A 17,582-nucleotide genomic window follows, 5' to 3' on the forward strand; every position below is an offset into this window, starting at 1 on the left:
ACTGAGGTAAGTTTTGTTAATTGTTTTATTATATTTAATTTTGTCCCCCCCCCCTGTGCGGGAATTCCCCCCCCCCCCCCCCCCCCCCCCCTCGAGCCACGACTGTTTCTTAGTTGCCGTTCTGAGGACCTTACCCATTTTGGTGAGAATGTGGAAAGTTCATTTCACGTTTTCAATTGTCCCTTTAAGAAATGGCATCATATTTCAAGCGCTTAGCTTGAAACGTAGGATTTTTACGTTATAATACACCGTCACAGAGAGGCACATTAACAGATAAAAGAGAACCGCGGCGGACAGCACCAGTTTGCTTCAGATACCAGTTTACACAGTGCACGGTAGTGTGGGCGCGGTACACATGGACCACTACTACAGTAATTATAGAATCTATGATACCTCTTGGCATTGACACATACCCTCGAGTTTTGTCAGATGATGGGCAAGGGAGCAATGCGAGTTCAATGTGTGCATTGAAAATTCCCCAATTATTCCTGTCTGGCATTGGTTTGGGCTATGATATGGCTGCAATGGCCACCTGTCATCCCTGGATCCCGAGGTCACTGCACCTGAAGCGCTAAGGACAGCTCCGTCCCTGCGTATTGTGGTTGGGGGCCGGGGACTGTGCACCATTTTATTGGCCTGGATGAACTAAGTGGATGTATCATCTACTGTTCCCAACACATGTTAAGTTACATCGGATAAAAATAAATGCAGTTTCAAACAAAACATCCGAAGTTCGGGCATGCAGTTATTTTGCTACATCGTATAACGGGTGAAAATCGCAACAAAAAGAATATTTGACCGGCAACGAATTAAATTCAGGGCATTGCAAAACATGTTGGGGTCTCCCGGGTCAGTAAGCAAATAATAACTGTTGAAAATATCCCGAGAATATGCCATGGGAGTTTGCAGATGTGATCTGGAAACTTGCTGAGGGACATGACCTAATCTCTCTGGGATCAGGTAAACCATGCCGGTACCCAGGGTGGCATATGAACCTCGGACCTGCTTACAGTGGGTATCTACTTTCACTTTGAGGACAGTAGTCGCAGTACGCTCCTTTGACGCAGTGCAGTACGACAATGTTACGCCTCACCACTTTCAAATGTCACCAGCCGCCCCTGCTCTATAGTAGCAGCTAGTCTACAAGTCTGACGCATTACAAAACGTGTAAGTTAATTAATCCTGTTTGTGAGCAGCCCACGCTTTGACTCCTTTAGGCAGGCACACTCACGCAGCACCACAGATTCTGCATCCTCATTACCCCTTGAACTGGATCTCACTATTTACCACAGCGAGTGTCCACATTGTGAACTAATTAGCCCTTGACTTACCTGTACCTGTGCTGTTTGGCATCAAAGATAGGAAGCAGATGTGGGCCCTTGGTATACTTGAGACTGAAAGGGGCTAAGGTCATGGATACCATGAAAATGTAGAAAACTGGAATGCAAAGCTTTCGAAGATCTGAGACACTGTTTGTGTCCCTAAATATTACTGGAGGATGCCACGGTCGTGAGAGACACGTGAACACAAAAAAATCCTTTGGCGATCAGTAGCAGTGAAGAAATTGCAATGAAAGATAGATCCCCTATCCTACTGTATGAGGTACTACAGTCACTTGATGCCACCTTCCCACCGGAAAACCTGTCTCAATCACTATAGCTCACAGAAACCAGATTCCCTCATTGTTCGTCCTTTAAAGCATCGTTGTGGCAACTATTTCTTCATTGAATGGTGCGATGGTTCCACATCTTGTTACAGTGATAGTAACTTTGTATCCAAGCTGTGCAACATGAGAAGTAGCACTCACTTCTTTGAAGACCCTAAACTCAAATCTTTGCAAGGACTACCCATAGGTAACATAGTCCTCATTAAAAAGTGGGCGGCTAATGATAATAATTATAATAATACAAAGAAGACGAATACAAAAATGCTCAGATGCCACTCTTTTTTCAATTTCCAAACACTATGAATTACAGCAGTACTACAGAAGTAAATATTCCTGAACCGTACGCGCTTCTCTTGCGAACACGATTTCACATTTTTACAATAAATGTTAGTATGCAAAACATTTTTTGAAAACTGTGCTCATCTGCAAACAAATATTAATTGTGCAGCTACAATATCTATCACTTCAGTATTTATTAATAACGCTTGGGCCGTGCCGTGCTGTGCCAGGTGGTCCCTTGTCCACTCTTCGACTATAACCAATAAATATAGCAGGCAATACCTAACCATTAAACACGAGAAGGTAAACATCTCTGCTCTGTGTGCACTCTTCAAAGTTCAAAGAATACTCTGGCAGTCAAGACTAAGCACATTACCAACATCTAATGTGAAACACCAGGAGAAAAGAAACATACCAGTGTGATCCTGAAATATGCTAGGTGTGCTCTCATGACTTAGAGAGATTGTGCTGAAGAGATTGCTGTAAGAATTGCCCCATTTTGATGAACATCTCTATGTGCAGATTCCTCACCCTATGAATTCCGTGAGTCGCCTGTTGTTATGGAAGACGAAGACCAGCGAAGTAGTATTTGGCACATAGTTTATTCAACCCGGTGCACAGCGCTAGAGAGACGACGTGCATTCGCCCCTCCTGCCTTCGTCTCTGACCTCTGGTGACCTCTGCTGACCTCCAAGCATTCCACAGCTCGAGAACCACGAGACCTGGAACCCCACGACTTTGTCCTCTTGCCATCCTTTTTTCAAGCCTTTGCTAAGGTCTGGCCCATCACTTGTCAATAAGTGAGTGGAGCATGAGTGAATCTGTGTACAGGGCGGGAGTTATTCTGGGTGTCTTTATAAGTATATTTGTGTGTAAAGGCAGCTGTGTGTACATGCATGTGTAACTATCTAGGTGAAGGCAATGTGGATTGCATTTTCCATAATGGCATTGGCCAATCTCGGGTTTTTTTTGTTGGCACATCTTGTGGATTAACTACAAGGAGGGCAGAGGGCATGGACACTGACTGGCATATGGAATGAAACAGATGCACACCTAGAACATTAGCTGGCATGTTGGAAAAGTAGGTATCAGCAGCAATAAATGTCAAAGTAGGAACATTTGCCATTGACTGATGTGTGGACAAATGGAAGCACATCATGGCATTGCCAGTCAAATGTGGGATATGCTGGGCACAGGATGCATTTACTTAATTTTATTAATATTTATTTTAACAAACTTTATTGCATTTTCCAGAAAGATACAGATTGTGTTCCACCAATGCATAGGTTCACTTCTTTACAAATCTGAGCTTAGCACAAGCAATTGTCTTTACACAGGTGAAATGTATAGATAGGTTTTACAATGCAAATACTAATTCAGTATTGAACATGTAATCCCGTACCCACACCCACTTTAAACTAGACATCGCCCCTTAGTTGAATTAACGTTAAACATTGTAGTTCTGTCAATTTGGAAGCCTGTTTTCCAGTCAATATATTGTATACACTAGCATGACATTTACTTGTTTACGCTCGTCTAAAAGGCTAGCATAGCATAGTACACATTGTAGAAAAGGCTGGTATGGAGAGCACCAGTGGTCAGAATTCATTGGCATACGAGTGGGAACCTGGAAACATGGGTGCGTTCGCTGGCATATGACCGAAAATACATGTCTGCAGAGTGGCATAGATTGAGATACAACGGGGGACTACCAGGGCACAAGCGAGGAATGACTGTTATCGGTTGATTAACTGAAGACATGACAACATATGATAGTTCGACATTGCAACAATGACTGGCATATTGACTAACATAAAATAATGTATTCATGGGCAAAACGAGAACAGTTGTATCAAATATGAATGTGATATGTGTGAAAAAATATATGTATTTACAGAGAATGAAAAGCTGAAATAAAGGGATGAAATTAGTTAATTTACTAATAAAGTGTTTGGGGCAAAAGTAGTCTATTTTTCGAAAACATACAGATGTTTGAACCCAAAATGATTTTACTTACTAAACGTAACACACTGATATTTTGCGGCAAATTTACTAACCATTTCAAAATGATATTCGATTAATAATTCATGCTGCTTTTAGAACTCCTATTACTGAGAATATGGTAAAATAATTTGAGCAAAGAAGATTCTAACCGGCAACGGTGATGGTTATATGACTCAGGTGAATTCATTTTATTATCTGTATAGATAGCTTTTTACCATCTTATTAATACTGCATACACTTGCTCCCTGGGGTCTAATCCTCTCTGTTTAGTTCTGCTATTAAACTTGTAAAATCTGTGTCCCCTGAGAAAAACTATGCTAAGCCCTGAAATAATGAGATCTATGTAGCTTTTTAGGTTCCACACTTCCTCTTCCAAATATATTCCCTGCAGTATATGACATACTATACTGGTAAAGGGAAGGAGGATGAAATGTGAAAATCAAAACTGGAAGAAGGCGATCTATGTATATTGATATTTGATGGGGACTGTGTAAAATGGCTTATTTGCACTTTCTGACAAACCTAGGTGTTCTTCCAGCAAGGTTTGTGGAAATTGTACATAAAAATGCATGACCATGCCTCATTTTATAAAAATGTTTAGGTGCTGAGTAAGCCAAGATCTTTAGATTTTTATTAAAATTATATATTTAATGTACTTACTTAAATGGGGTTTCAGACAGCCCTCTTCATCCCTTGGTTTGTTTTTAGATCAATCACATTTTGATTCTGCCCACTACAGCATACAGCATGTAGCAGTGGGTCAGTCCATTTCAGCCACTTGTCCGCTTCACCGTGAGTGATGGTACTCTGCTCTTTCACAAAGAGCACGTTTCCACCGAGTTGCTCCCTTAATTTTCAGACTTCATGGCAAAGTGTGATTTTTTTAGGTCAAATATTTAGTGTTTGCTTTTAACCAATTTTTTTCAAATGTATTGTTGAGGGTCTGGCAGCTCCACCAACAATAAGGTTTTACAAAAAAGCATGACAAAACTTGTATTGAGAAAGCCGATGGCTGGCAGCCATTACCAGACATCCTGGCTTTGGAAGCTCTTGTTTTTCTTTGTGAGAGTGGGTGAAGAGCATGCTCCATGCCTCAACCTTGGGCTGTGGAGTGTGACCACTTTACTGCTTCTGTAAAGTATGAGGAATGGTATTCACACATCACATCACTTGTTTGCAAACTATGCAGCCATTACTATATACCAGCCAACAATGATATTGGGGATTGACCATTTCTACTCTTTCTATTGTGCTTTGCCCCAATATAGGAATCCCCCAGAGTCTGCCATCATCGCCTGTCCCTCCGGATGTCGAAGGTCAAAGGTTACCTGCTCATGGCATGTCATTGTCGGAGTACCTGCACCACAGCAGCAGTGGTAGAGTCCTCCTCCTGATCTGCAACATGGACGGTGCTGGGAAACAAGCGACCAGGTAAACAAGTTCAGCTTTGTGCTTTAGCAATGGGGTAGCGTGGGTGGAGTGGGTGAAGGGACACAGGCCATGCTCCTGCATGAAGCAGTACTGAATTGTTAGTTCACTTTGGGATATTTTCACGACAGTCGCGCTTGAGCCTGTGGCAGCAACCTCAGGGGCAGAAGATGGGTAACAGGGTTGTTATGCCCCAAGAGACCGGCTTCCCATGAGAGACTCTTGCCGAGATGGGTAATGAGAAGACAAAACCAGTGATCGGGGTGGAATTTGCGGACCAAATTGAAGTTACCATGGGAGTACAACTATTAGACTATGTAATTTAACTTGTGTTTGGCTATTTAGTGCGAGAATAATCTCTGAGCCTGGCTGCTGTTTCTAAGCCCTTCGTTGCACATAACATGTATACCTATTACACAATTCCAGATAATGAATGGAGATAGGCAATCTAATCACACCTTTGGAGCTAGGGTGACCATATTATGGAAGATGTTACAAAGCACGAGGTTTCAGCTTTTAATGGTTGGGGCTGTAGCCAGATATCCAGTAAAAGATTGCATCATAATTCTGCAGTATAAATCAAAAGCATCCCATCCCCTATTTGGGTACAGACATGTGATGTGGCCTAGCAGAGTGGCAAGTTTCAAGTAATGACATCTAATAAAGTGTTACATTTGTGTGTAAAAAAAACACAATAAAATAAGTGCCATAGCCCAAAGTGTCTCTTAGAAGCCCACTGCCGGTTGTCGACTACCTTGTGTTCCACCACCTAACACTTATTTCTCTTTACCACACTCTTACATGTTCTTCTCAGCCTTGCTTTTTTTACCCTTTGTTGTTTATCTTTTTCTTTTCCGGAAAGTCTGCTGATGAAAAATAATTGTTAGCCTACAAAAATACATCCCTGGTGATTAACTTCAAACCACTGCCACAAATTAAGCAATGACATCCTTAAAACTGCAATATTTATTTTTTTGCCACATTGTAAGACCTGCAAAACACACAAGATGATGGACGGAATGTTGCACAATGGGAAAACATTCACCCCCAGTCACAGATCTGGGTTTAATCCATCGTTATTTTGCTCACCAAGCCACCCCAGTTCAGACATGGCCATATGCAAATCAGTCTTGACCCTGTGCCTCATGGGAACAGTCCAGCCCGAACTGCCAAGCAATGTCTTCCCTGGACCGGAATCAAGCATCCTAGGACCGGTTTCTGGCTATCAGCCGTCTTCAGCCAGGATAGCTTGACTCCAGAGGCTTAGTGAGCAAGGGACCCACGTCTGGGCATACCCTTCCCACATAGGGTAAACAGCAAACCACACAAGATGATGGACAGAATGTTATTCTGTGCATGCAATCACCATACTCAGCATGCATTATTCATGACCTCGAGTGAAGGTTATATGTTTTAGCTGGGTATTCTATAGACCCACATTCAATTCTCTCAATCGTGGGTGTTAAGCGTACCTTGAATAGTTTCTAAGGGTGCTATGTGACTAAAACTAGTCAGGGTATATATGTAGTCACTTAGTATGTTTGGCTCATATATACTATCGTTATGTTAAATAGGGCGAGAAGTCAAAGGGTCCCTCAATAGTGGATGCGGCTGATTGATAGGATAGATGAGTCCAAACATAGCGCCCTTAGAAACTATTCAAGGTACGCTTGACACCCACGATTGAGAGAATTGAATGTGGGTCTATATGATACCCAGCCTGGGTTACACCTTCACTCGAGGTCACGAATAATGCATGCTGAGCATGGTGATTGCATGCACAAACGGAGACACCGAGTAACTATTGCATTAATACCATGCTGTGTTATTTTGTTTCAGATTTCTTTACACAGAACGCTGTAAGCAAGCGAAACCGTGAGTACGCGGTGTAGCACACAGGTGGGTCTGGGAAGGGTGCACCTTAGCGCGTGCAGACCTCCCGGCTCGCCTCACTTGGTCCTGAAGAAAACCTACAATTGAATAGGGTTGAAACAGGTCGACCACACTTTTATTCACATTCTGATACTATTTGGTCAATATACCCATCAGAAGTATCTCACTTGTTTTTAACTGTTACACTGGCTCCAGAATAAAATGTCTTGAGGGAGCACAAGTTGTACACTTTTAAACTTCACGATTTGTTCCTTTACACATTCACTCACAAAAAGAACCAGCTCCGCTGCAGTTGCAGGCGTCGCAGCACACACAAGTGGCACTCGGTCACTTGGGTGGACTCCGATGATGAAGCATGTCACCGACCAGGTCGGTGAGTGAGGGGTTTCTTAAAAATAAAAAAATATTTTTTCTTTTTTTCACATCTCTCCATTCTGAATACTAGGACCTTCCGTCCTGGGGTTACTCCTTCCTTTGTTTGGTTATGATTGTATTTCTAGGGGCCTAAGTAGTAGGAACCCGTATAAAACCCTTACTCTCCTATTGTTATTAACAAAAAAAAATTATGACATTTTACTCTATTTTTCAAAATTAGTGTTGGAGTTTTATTGTGTTTTGTTTCACTTTATTACTGTTTGAAGTCCAGCATAAATACTTTAATGATTGCCTCTAAGTAAAGCCTGACTGCTCTGTGCCAAAATACCAGAGGGTCGAGTGCAGGTTAATGTGAGGTACAAGGATTGTGGATGCTGAATGAGAAGAGTTTCACCCCCTAAACCAGTAACCCAATTTCTTACACACATCTTCAACTGCCCGAAGTTTCTAAAGGCTATTCATATTTTTTAACAAACCATTGATGAGAGGAGAGTGCTCAGGTAGGAAGGATGTTTAAACAGGTAATTTTATTAAATTCACATTTGGCACAGTATGTGGAAAGAAACTGTCCGAAATTACACACTGCAGAATTTTGGTTAATGCCGACAACTTCATCTCCAGCTTTCGTTTTTCAAATCAAGTACATTCCTGGTTTATTATCACAGAAAAAGTGGTAGGGTATGTTTTTTTTCCAACGTTCACTTAAACAATATATTTATTGAATGTTTAACAGAATATGGGCGTGGCTCCAAATTCACTGCAGAGGCCAAAAATCCCTTCCGCCACCTTTGGCACTGTCTTGTTGAGCAATCACGCCAACTTCTCGTTGAGCAAGTACTTCAGGAATCCACTTAATTATTTCTGTTTAAGTACAGCAAATCTCTGGTGGTTTAAGTATATGTGAGCATCAGACAGAGGTGTGTCAAAATGAGTACAAGGCCAAGCCAGTATTAATTTATTTGGAGGATTTACAAGCCACTAGATGTCTTCCTTGGATCATTTTAGAGTACTTTGGCATCCATTATGAGTGTCAAGTAAAATCAATTGAGGCATTTTGTGGCTGGAATCTGTGCAAGGTGACAAAATGAGGAGTTATATTCCAGTCAGTGAAGCAGGATTCCCAGTCCCTCAGTCTGTACCCACATGTATGCGGAATTTGATTTTAAATGAGCCGGGACAGTTCAATTTTCAGACCTTTACTGAAAACAATGTAGCTCTGGATGAACAGGCCCAAGAAGGTTTCCTTCCGCACCACCAACTGGAAGTAGAATATTTCTTAAACATGGGCGTGTATTTCTGTTTGAAGCGTCACATACAGGTTCTTACGTGGGGAAAAGTGGTACATAAGCAAGTTGACAATATTCAATTATGTTTTCTAAGCAACAAAATAGTATAAAGTATTAAACAGTCATTATAATTTCAGAAAATACCATCACAGAGAAAAAGGGATATTTACCAAAATTAATATATTTATAATTATTTAGTTTAGTATTCAGTGCAAACGTTTTTTTAGAGAATTTTCTTCAAGAGATAATAAAAAGACATAAAGATACAATCATTTATCTAAAAGATACAAAACCATCAAATCACAATACATTATTCATTTCAGTGTCAGTCGACATGTCTGATGTTATTGTAGATCTTGGGAAGGCTAGCGGTAGAGGAGAAATACGTGCGTTCCGGCATCTGTGCCTTCATCAGGGAACCATCTTAGCTATGACTATTAATTGTCTAGGTAGATGGCTTATTCGTTTTGGGCACAGCAGTAATGTCAAATCATTCAAATGAAGATATCTGTTCTGCTCCAACGTTTTGGTTAGGTGTATGGTGCAAACTCGGAATTTCCAGGGGATTATCTTTAGTAGAAACAATCGCAATGGACCGCACACCGCTACCCCCTCCTCCGGATCGCCCCTAGGGACTCTGGTACATGGAGTTCTTGAGTGGTTCACCCCAGTGATTATCTTTAGTATGTGACTTTTTCTGTGGAGCCTACGGCTTTGTTCACCTTATGTTACTTAAACATCAGTCTGTGTTAGATGTCGCAACGTGTTGTATAATTATGACCCAGGTTTCTGTTTTTCAGTTTTTAACCATTTCATATGGTCAAGTAATGGAGTTCAAAGGCTAAAAGGATATGTGGGGGGGTCCGTTTAGCTGTACTTACGTTGTGAACTGATAGTATGGTCTATGGCGTCACTAGCTTTGAGTGCAATTGCATCTCTGTCTCTATTTGGGTAATGCATTCATGCGAGATGCTGCACCTGTCAAGAGACTGTAATTGGCTGTCCCCTCGGGACAGAAAGAGGGAATGGGTGTCAACTTGCTTTTTATGAAACGCTTTTCTGCTTCTTTTCTATTTTTCTTACATTAGCTTTCAGCAACAATAGACCGCCTCCCCCACTCTCATTTACTGTGAACATCTCCCCCTGTCTTTGAAAATGTGCTCCCACCATTTCAAGGAGCACGACATTCAAGAGCTCTCGTAGAGTACCACGATGCACATGGTCAGACTGGGACAGAAAATAAGTCTGGGTACCAAAATAAAAGTGCCTCCCACTAGTGAATTAGAAAGCTGAAAGCACGTTTCCAATTTGGGACAGTTTTGAGCTTGTAAACACATGCTGTTTCAATATTTTAAAATGTATGGTAGACTGCACAGATATGAGCTTGCTGCAGGCAATGTTTGTTTAAATATATCTGGGAAATTAACACTAAACACCGGCCCAGGAACCACAAGACCACCCCACAAACAGCCAAAACAAGAGCCTCCTGCGCCCCACCCCATATCCTTCATTTTTTTTTTAAAACCTCTGCCCCCAACAAAATGGTTGGGCTTAGACTTCGCCAGTGTATCGTGTCTGACTACAGAGACAAAGAACTGAATGACTGTAGGCGGCAGTAAAGTAGAACATGTCCTGCATTTTAAACGCTTTGGACTCCAGACCCTCTTTGCATAAGGAAAATGGATGAGCTGTGATCTGTGGCTGGTGTTTCATGATATACCACATGTTGTGTTAGTAGACATTGGTTACACGCACTGATCAGTGTACGGACCGATGTCTCATGCTCCTGGCACAGATACACCATCCTGCGAGTTTTAATTCGCTGTGTCGGGGTGTGTCATACCACTTGGGGCTTTCTCTAATCAAAAGAGGGAGGTGAAAAGCTGATCCATTAAGTTTCCTGAGTAAATATGCTAATCAAATGGGGAAGGATCACTCGGCCTGCACATCCGTAGGTATGCAGGAAGAACGTGGGGTGTCCCAAGTAAAAGACCCTCATGCACGTGATGGGTATGGTGGTATCTAAGCGGTATATCTTGATTTTCCGCTTTCTAATCACATGTGTGCATAATCATCAGGTCGATCAGGTTATGCAGCCTCCACCAGGATGTTCTTACCCAAGGTTGATACAGTAGTGAGCCAGTGAGGAGGGGTATTAAAAAGTCCCAGAAAGCCAGATAGAAATGTTATTAAGTCTGGATTCGGGTCTGGTAAACTCTGGAGTAGTGCATCTCGTGAACTTGTTATGAGTAATAGGTGCACTCAGAGTATTAGAGTCATAAATAGTGGGGGGGTTTAAAATTGGTCGACATGTTTCTGCCTCATTGGCCTTAATTAGGACTTACGGGCATTCATCAGGACCGTTAGGTGAATGAAGTGAAAAGGATGTAAATAAAGTGCTCTTAAAAATAGTGATAAGAAATAGGGATTGTCAACCTGTTTCTCTGTATTGGAGGTCTCAGTGTACCTGTGGGAAAGAAAACATAATTGCTTCTCAACAAACAAGGGATGGGGTACAAAGGGACACACACTGAGCAGAAATCTGCTTGACATGTCTATTCAATAATAGACTCCATAACAACTAAAAAATGGCAATACTTCATGGACCGGCAGGTACATATGGCAATGTCAACTCTCTCTTCAGCACTCCAAACTCATGCAGAGGGCTATAACATGCTTGGGGTTGGTGTTGCATGCATGTATTATCAGCATAACTCTAAGTGTGGAGTAATTCAGAAACTTATTCAAAAATCAGTGATCGTGCATCATGTCATGTTTTTATCAAATTGTACTTAATATCCAACACAATACACTTCCACCGTAGCACACCCTGATGACGCTAGGTCATTAGGGTGGACCCCGATGATGAAGCATGTCATCACTAGGTGATGAGTGAGGGGTTTTTTAACAAAAAGAGAACTTCTCACTTTTGTCCAACCACACACCCCATTAGGAATCTGTGATTTCTCGTTGGTGGTACTCCTCTCTTTGTTTCTACTGATATACCCAGGGGTACAGGAGTAGTCCCTGTTCACCTATGTGAACAATAACCCTTGCTCTCCCTTTTGTTTTTTCACATTACAAATGAATACATACTTTTTTTTATTTATAACCCTATTTAGTGTCAAGGCGAGGTCTTTGCAGGCTCTTTAAACAACACATGATCATTATGTCTCGCCTGAGCCAGCGCATGTGCTGTCTGGCGAGACTTTTATTAAGTGGGCTTCAAAAAGCCGACCACAGCTTTTTTTGTGCCCTAGAGCGTGCGGTTACGTGCACAGGTACAAGCCCAGGAGCCTTATGGCTTTCCTCTCTCGTCATGGATCATTAAGCGCATCGCTCGAGGGCACCCTTACAGCCCGCGATCGCAATAACTTTTACTTTCACAGCCCCCAGCACTCCATCCACTCTCTATTTGACACTCCCTCCCCCCGCCTGGCTTTGATTCACTTATACCCCACACTACCTGTTTTATGAAATGATTTCACCCTAACTCATCTTTCCTTCCGTATACAACTTTCACAGATGTCACAGCTCTGTGAAAAGCACACGCACTTCCTCATTTATAATGGCGACTGTTTGTCTACGGAGAGCCGTTACGACATTTGAAAGATGGAACGTCTGATTTCTCACTTAGTTAGCACGTGCCCCGTGTAGAACTCTAGTTGACCGCTATGAGTGCACTTTGGCCCATGGAGCTAACAAGTATGTTTACATGGAGGTGAGAGACATACTGTGACCTTCAGCCCCTTTGGGATAAAATATTACGTATGTAGTAAAGTTTGCAGTACACACGAATATCATTGTGGTTGTTTACAGTTCTCGATTTCTTCCCGTAGCTGGTAAATTATTAAGGATTAGTAATGTTATATTTAGAATGGTGCATTTACTCAAGAAGTGCAAAAAGACATTAACAGCTAAACTATAATGTGACTCGCATCAGAACAAGGATTGTGGAGATGGGAATGGAGAAATCTGCAGTTCCGCTAGTATACACAGCATCATTCTTTGTAAAACCAGCAGCATTGAGTCGTAGTTTTCAGTTTGTTCGGAAATTTGATATAGAGTAAACTTTTGGGAATTTGGGGTTTCAAACGTCAAGCAAACCGATTGTTTTTAATTACAGCCCCTTCTTATTCGTTGCTTCAAAACTATGTACCCAACAAAGTGATTCTCTGAATAAATAGCTATCCTTAAGTAAACATCTTCAAGGCTGCCCAGATTTGGTACACTGACTAGATCCGTGCCAGAAATCCATACATGGTAAAGCTAAATCATTTTGTTTTGTTAAATTCAGTTCAGAGTAGGCCTTTTTCTTCCCAGGAAATAGTTTAATAGCGAGTATTGGCATAGCAGATTTATCTTTCCTATTAAAACAAATACAGACCTATTTGGCTTTGGTAATACTTTTTGCTCATGCTATTCTGAATTGACAAAAAAAGTAAAAAAAAATGCTTCTATGGCAATGCTGATCTGCATCAGCAAACAAAAAAAGCATGATGTGTAATGACACTACGACAGACCAGCGTGATAACATATAAGTCAATGTGCACGCATACGGTAAGGCTGTAGTTTATTTTTTTCCTCTTTATGCACTGTCCCAAGATGGCAGACTCCTGTCTTGGAGCAGTTAAAACAAGCACTGGCATAGCCAATAGGTCTCGCCTTTGGGACCTTGTAAGTGTTTAGTTATCCGACGCAATATCCTTGGTGCAACCACATCAAGTGTTGCATGGCTAAACACTTATAAGGTCCCAAAGGCGAGACCTATTGGCTATGCCAATGCTTGTTTTTCTTTTGGCAACACTACTTTATATTCCTTATCATGACATGCATTCTCTCACTACGGCAATAAATGTAAAATACATATGGAAGGAATAGTCAGAGTTGGGGCTCAGAGGGTACTGGAACAATAAGAAAAAAACTACGCCTTGGTAACCAGTTTACAAAGGTATGTAAATATGAAATTGGTCTTTAAAGACCTGTGTAAAACTCGGGCCCAGCTGAGCCCCAGCAGCTTGAGCTGCAGCAGCCCGGGCTGAGACACACAATGGGGGTGCTGAAGCCCTTTTAGTCCTCTGGGCGTAGCTCGCCTATGACCAACTCAGTGCTCCCACGAAGCCAGGTGAGTCTGCTGTACTCAGTGGTTCCTCCCAGTCATGCGCGGTGGTTAGGAATAATACTTGGACATCAACCTTGGCACATCTAGAGTAAAATGGAGGCACCCAACTCCCATCCCCATGTAGATACATAGTGAGGCTTACCGAGTGGAAGAGTGTGATGTACTTGAAGAGGTCAAGTTTGACTGCATCTGGGTGTGCACTGCTGGCCTTGTTCGATGCAGGGAACTGGACAGTAGTGCAAGCATAGTTTGACTTTTGCATGTATGGGAGAAGCCTGTGGTTGAGTTTGTTGACTCTTTCATGGGGTAAAAAATTAGCATGGACCTGTGTTCAATGAGTCTGAAAGTGAAGGGGGAAGTGAGGAGACCCAGCATATTCCCCAGTGGTAGAGATGGCTGTTTCTGCCCCTGTTGTACAAGGTGTGTTTATCCTTGTGTGCTTGTGACCTTTGTGTGTGAGAGAAGATTGCTCTGATGCTGTGCATGGTATGCATGTGCTGTGCTTATTGCCTTGTATATAACCAGAGACACTGGAATTATGCGGCAGGGGAGGACCAAATTATGTGGCAACGTTGATTAGATTTTATTTTACATGTCTTCTGGTTCCAGCAGTGGGGTGACACTCCTCTATCATAATGGAGGACCCGCCCCTGATTATGCAGCGTAATGCAGCAACTTTTTTTTAGTAGTGTTACTTGATTATTTTCCCATTTTACACGTTAACACTGAGCAAAGGTTTCATAGTACCAGTTTAACACTCAAATACAGCACTAAGCAACAGAAAGGTGACCTGTCATCTTTGAGCAGGGCCTTCCACTGCACTGCAACATGGGTCACTGGGTTGTTACCAAGTTTTAATCGCGTTTCAGCTACAATTGAATCGATTTTTTTGTTCAAATCTGTTGATTATGCAGTAGAAGATGGATTATATAGTAAATAGGACAGATTCATATTAATGTGATATAACATAGGAGAATAAAAACGTTGCAGTAGCAAAATTGCAGAGTTTCCAGTCGGCATGTTTATGATTTACTCTACAACCTGATTTCGTGCCATGTAAGACTTCGCCGTCCTGCTCCTGACGCCGCACACGTGGGCCCAGGCGGGGGTAGAAATGTGTCACAGCCCTGAGGACGGACATTGTGTCCGCAGCTCTGTGAACGGAGCGGAAATTGAATTTGTGGCCTGCAGTCCCTGAGATACGGATGCCGCCTTTGCCGTCTCTCTTAATGAATAATAGATTGCGGTTTATTTGTGTGAAGTGTATAAATAAAATACAAATGCACAGAAATCAGGCTGCCATTTTCGTGAGGGATTGTGGAGGATACAAGTAGTTGCTGGGGGGAAGCACATGCAGAGCAAAGGGGAGAAGGAGTGGGTGGGAAAAGGCATAGAGTTGGACTGAAAGAGGTTGCAGAAATTAAGGGAAGAGCAGTGGGTGAAGTAGACTTTGCAGAAAAATAGGAAAAGGGAGGCAGAACCTGATAGAGGAAGGAGGGAAGGCACAGGAAAGAGAACCAATAGAGATGGAAATTAGAGTAGTGGGGAGTGGGGAAATGAATTGGGGCCAGAGAGAAAGAGTAAGAAAAACTAAGATGAGTAAAGAGAGGTTGAAAGATAGGCACACATAAAGGAATAAAAGATGGTAAGCGAGAAATACAGAGAAATGAGACAGATAAATATAAGTGAAAAGAAGATGAATGAGGAAGAGTGATGGTGGGTGGAAATTTCTGAAACAAACCCAATAGATGACAGATTTTGTGGGATATGTTTATAAAGGTAAAGAAGAGAAACGAACATTGATGTAAACAGTAATGGAATAAAGAGTGTTCAGAAAGTGCAAGATGATGGATGGCAGGTTGAGAAAAGAGGGATGAACGAGATATATGAAAGAAGCAGAGAGCCATAGAGGAGAAGAGAAAGATGAGGGGATAGAGAAAGAGTGTGAGTGAGAGTAAGAGGGAGACGAGCACGCACTGCACTTTAAATACTTCAATCTCGTCCTCTTTAGGACTCTTGCCTGCCTCCACAGATTTGCAGCCTCCTTGACAGCTTTTCCATATGCTGGGTGTTTCTTCTTGAGTGTTTTGGGAGAGATTAGAAATGAATCCCCTCGACTGGATGAGAACGATAAGAAAATATCATATTATTTTTTGGTTAAAATATGATTGGTCTTAATCAGGACAACACAACATTGGCATTTTTGAGCCTAGTGGTCTTTTGTGTTCTATATCTGAATCATACCCCGAATCAGGGGTCTTATTCTTGCACGTTAGTGTGCATCTGGAAGGCACACTTAGACGCTTCCATGGTTGCAAGCTTGAGAGGATGTTAAAACCGAGCTAGAGTCTGGGCGTGCTCCTCGATTATCTTTCCAGAAAATGCAAGCAAAACAGTGCTTTTTAAATCCACTGAGCCAGGAAAACTAACAGCATCTGTCTATCAGGTTTCGCCTTATACCTCGGGGAACTGAGAAAACCCCATTCTGTAGCAAATTATGGCAAAAGATTAGCCACGGTTGTTTGACATGTTAAGACCACTTTGAGTAAGTGATGAATGGTGCTGTTCTCTAAAGAATATTAGTGGAACCTAGGGCAAAACATTTTATGAATGTAAAGCCCTGGTGGGCAATAATAGTCCCCAATGTCCATATTAAGTGTTAACCACACATTGTGCGGTTTACGCAACCGAGTACTGAGGCCTCTGCAGTTTGTATATGGTCGGGTACTCCCTATGACCCCTCAACAACTTACCCCCCTGGTGCCTAGACATTCCCGTCCCGGTCTCCCCCGACCCCAGGGATTTTGACAACCAGACTAGGTGTTTGGTAAGATATTTGGATTAGGGGGGAGTGACCCCCCCTGGCCGTATTTATTAATATTACAAGCAATATTCAAACATTTCAAATTACAGAAATCATTTAACGCAGAAAGTACAGTTTACATTGATAGACACATAACACATTCTAATACAGAAGGTACTCCTACCGTAAATCTAACAATGCACTATAAGACTTTCTGCGTGTCCCTTTTGAGCCTAATGGCAAAGTCAACATCTGGCAAGCTTCTCTACCCTCTCTCTTCTAGTCCCAGGGTACTGCCACTATTACTCCTGGAGCAAGGTTGCGCAGGGGGTCCAGCTTATCGGACGGATCTGTTTCCCCCGGGCCCCCCCTACGCCCTGGTCTTGAACTCCATAAAAGAGGGCCGCAAACTGCTGCGCACGCGCGTACAGGGGTGGCCCCAGGCCAACTGGGAAGAATGACTCCCCGGCCCCCATACCCTGCCACAGGCCAGCATAGTTGACCGACTATCTGGCCTCCCCTCCTCCTGCAGCTAAAAAAGGTCCTGAACTCTGTTTCAAATCCCTAAGCCAGGCTATGATATCATCCATAAAGGCATGATTACCTTTATGTGAAAGGTGCACCCCGTCCTGGCTTGTGCAACAAGCATGGTTCACCAATTCTCTAAATTGCCCCACGCACAAACCCCCCTGCCCAAAAAATGACAGTTTTGACCCTAAGCTTGTC

General features: G+C 42.4%; 1 protein-coding gene across 1 annotated transcript in view; it reads left to right on the forward strand.

Moving 5' to 3' along the window:
• USP43 (ubiquitin specific peptidase 43) overlaps positions 1-17,582 on the forward strand; it is a 1,198,532-nt gene that overhangs the window by 764,982 nt on the left and 415,968 nt on the right. The window contains exon 7 of the mRNA XM_078654683.1: positions 5,218-5,380. Coding sequence (XP_078510809.1) covers positions 5,218-5,380 — 163 coding nt within the window. The remainder of the gene's footprint in view (positions 1-5,217; positions 5,381-17,582) is intronic.

Source organism: Lissotriton helveticus, chromosome 7 (genome assembly GCF_964261635.1).
Source record: "Lissotriton helveticus chromosome 7, aLisHel1.1, whole genome shotgun sequence".
Lineage (NCBI taxonomy): Eukaryota > Metazoa > Chordata > Amphibia > Caudata > Salamandridae > Lissotriton > Lissotriton helveticus.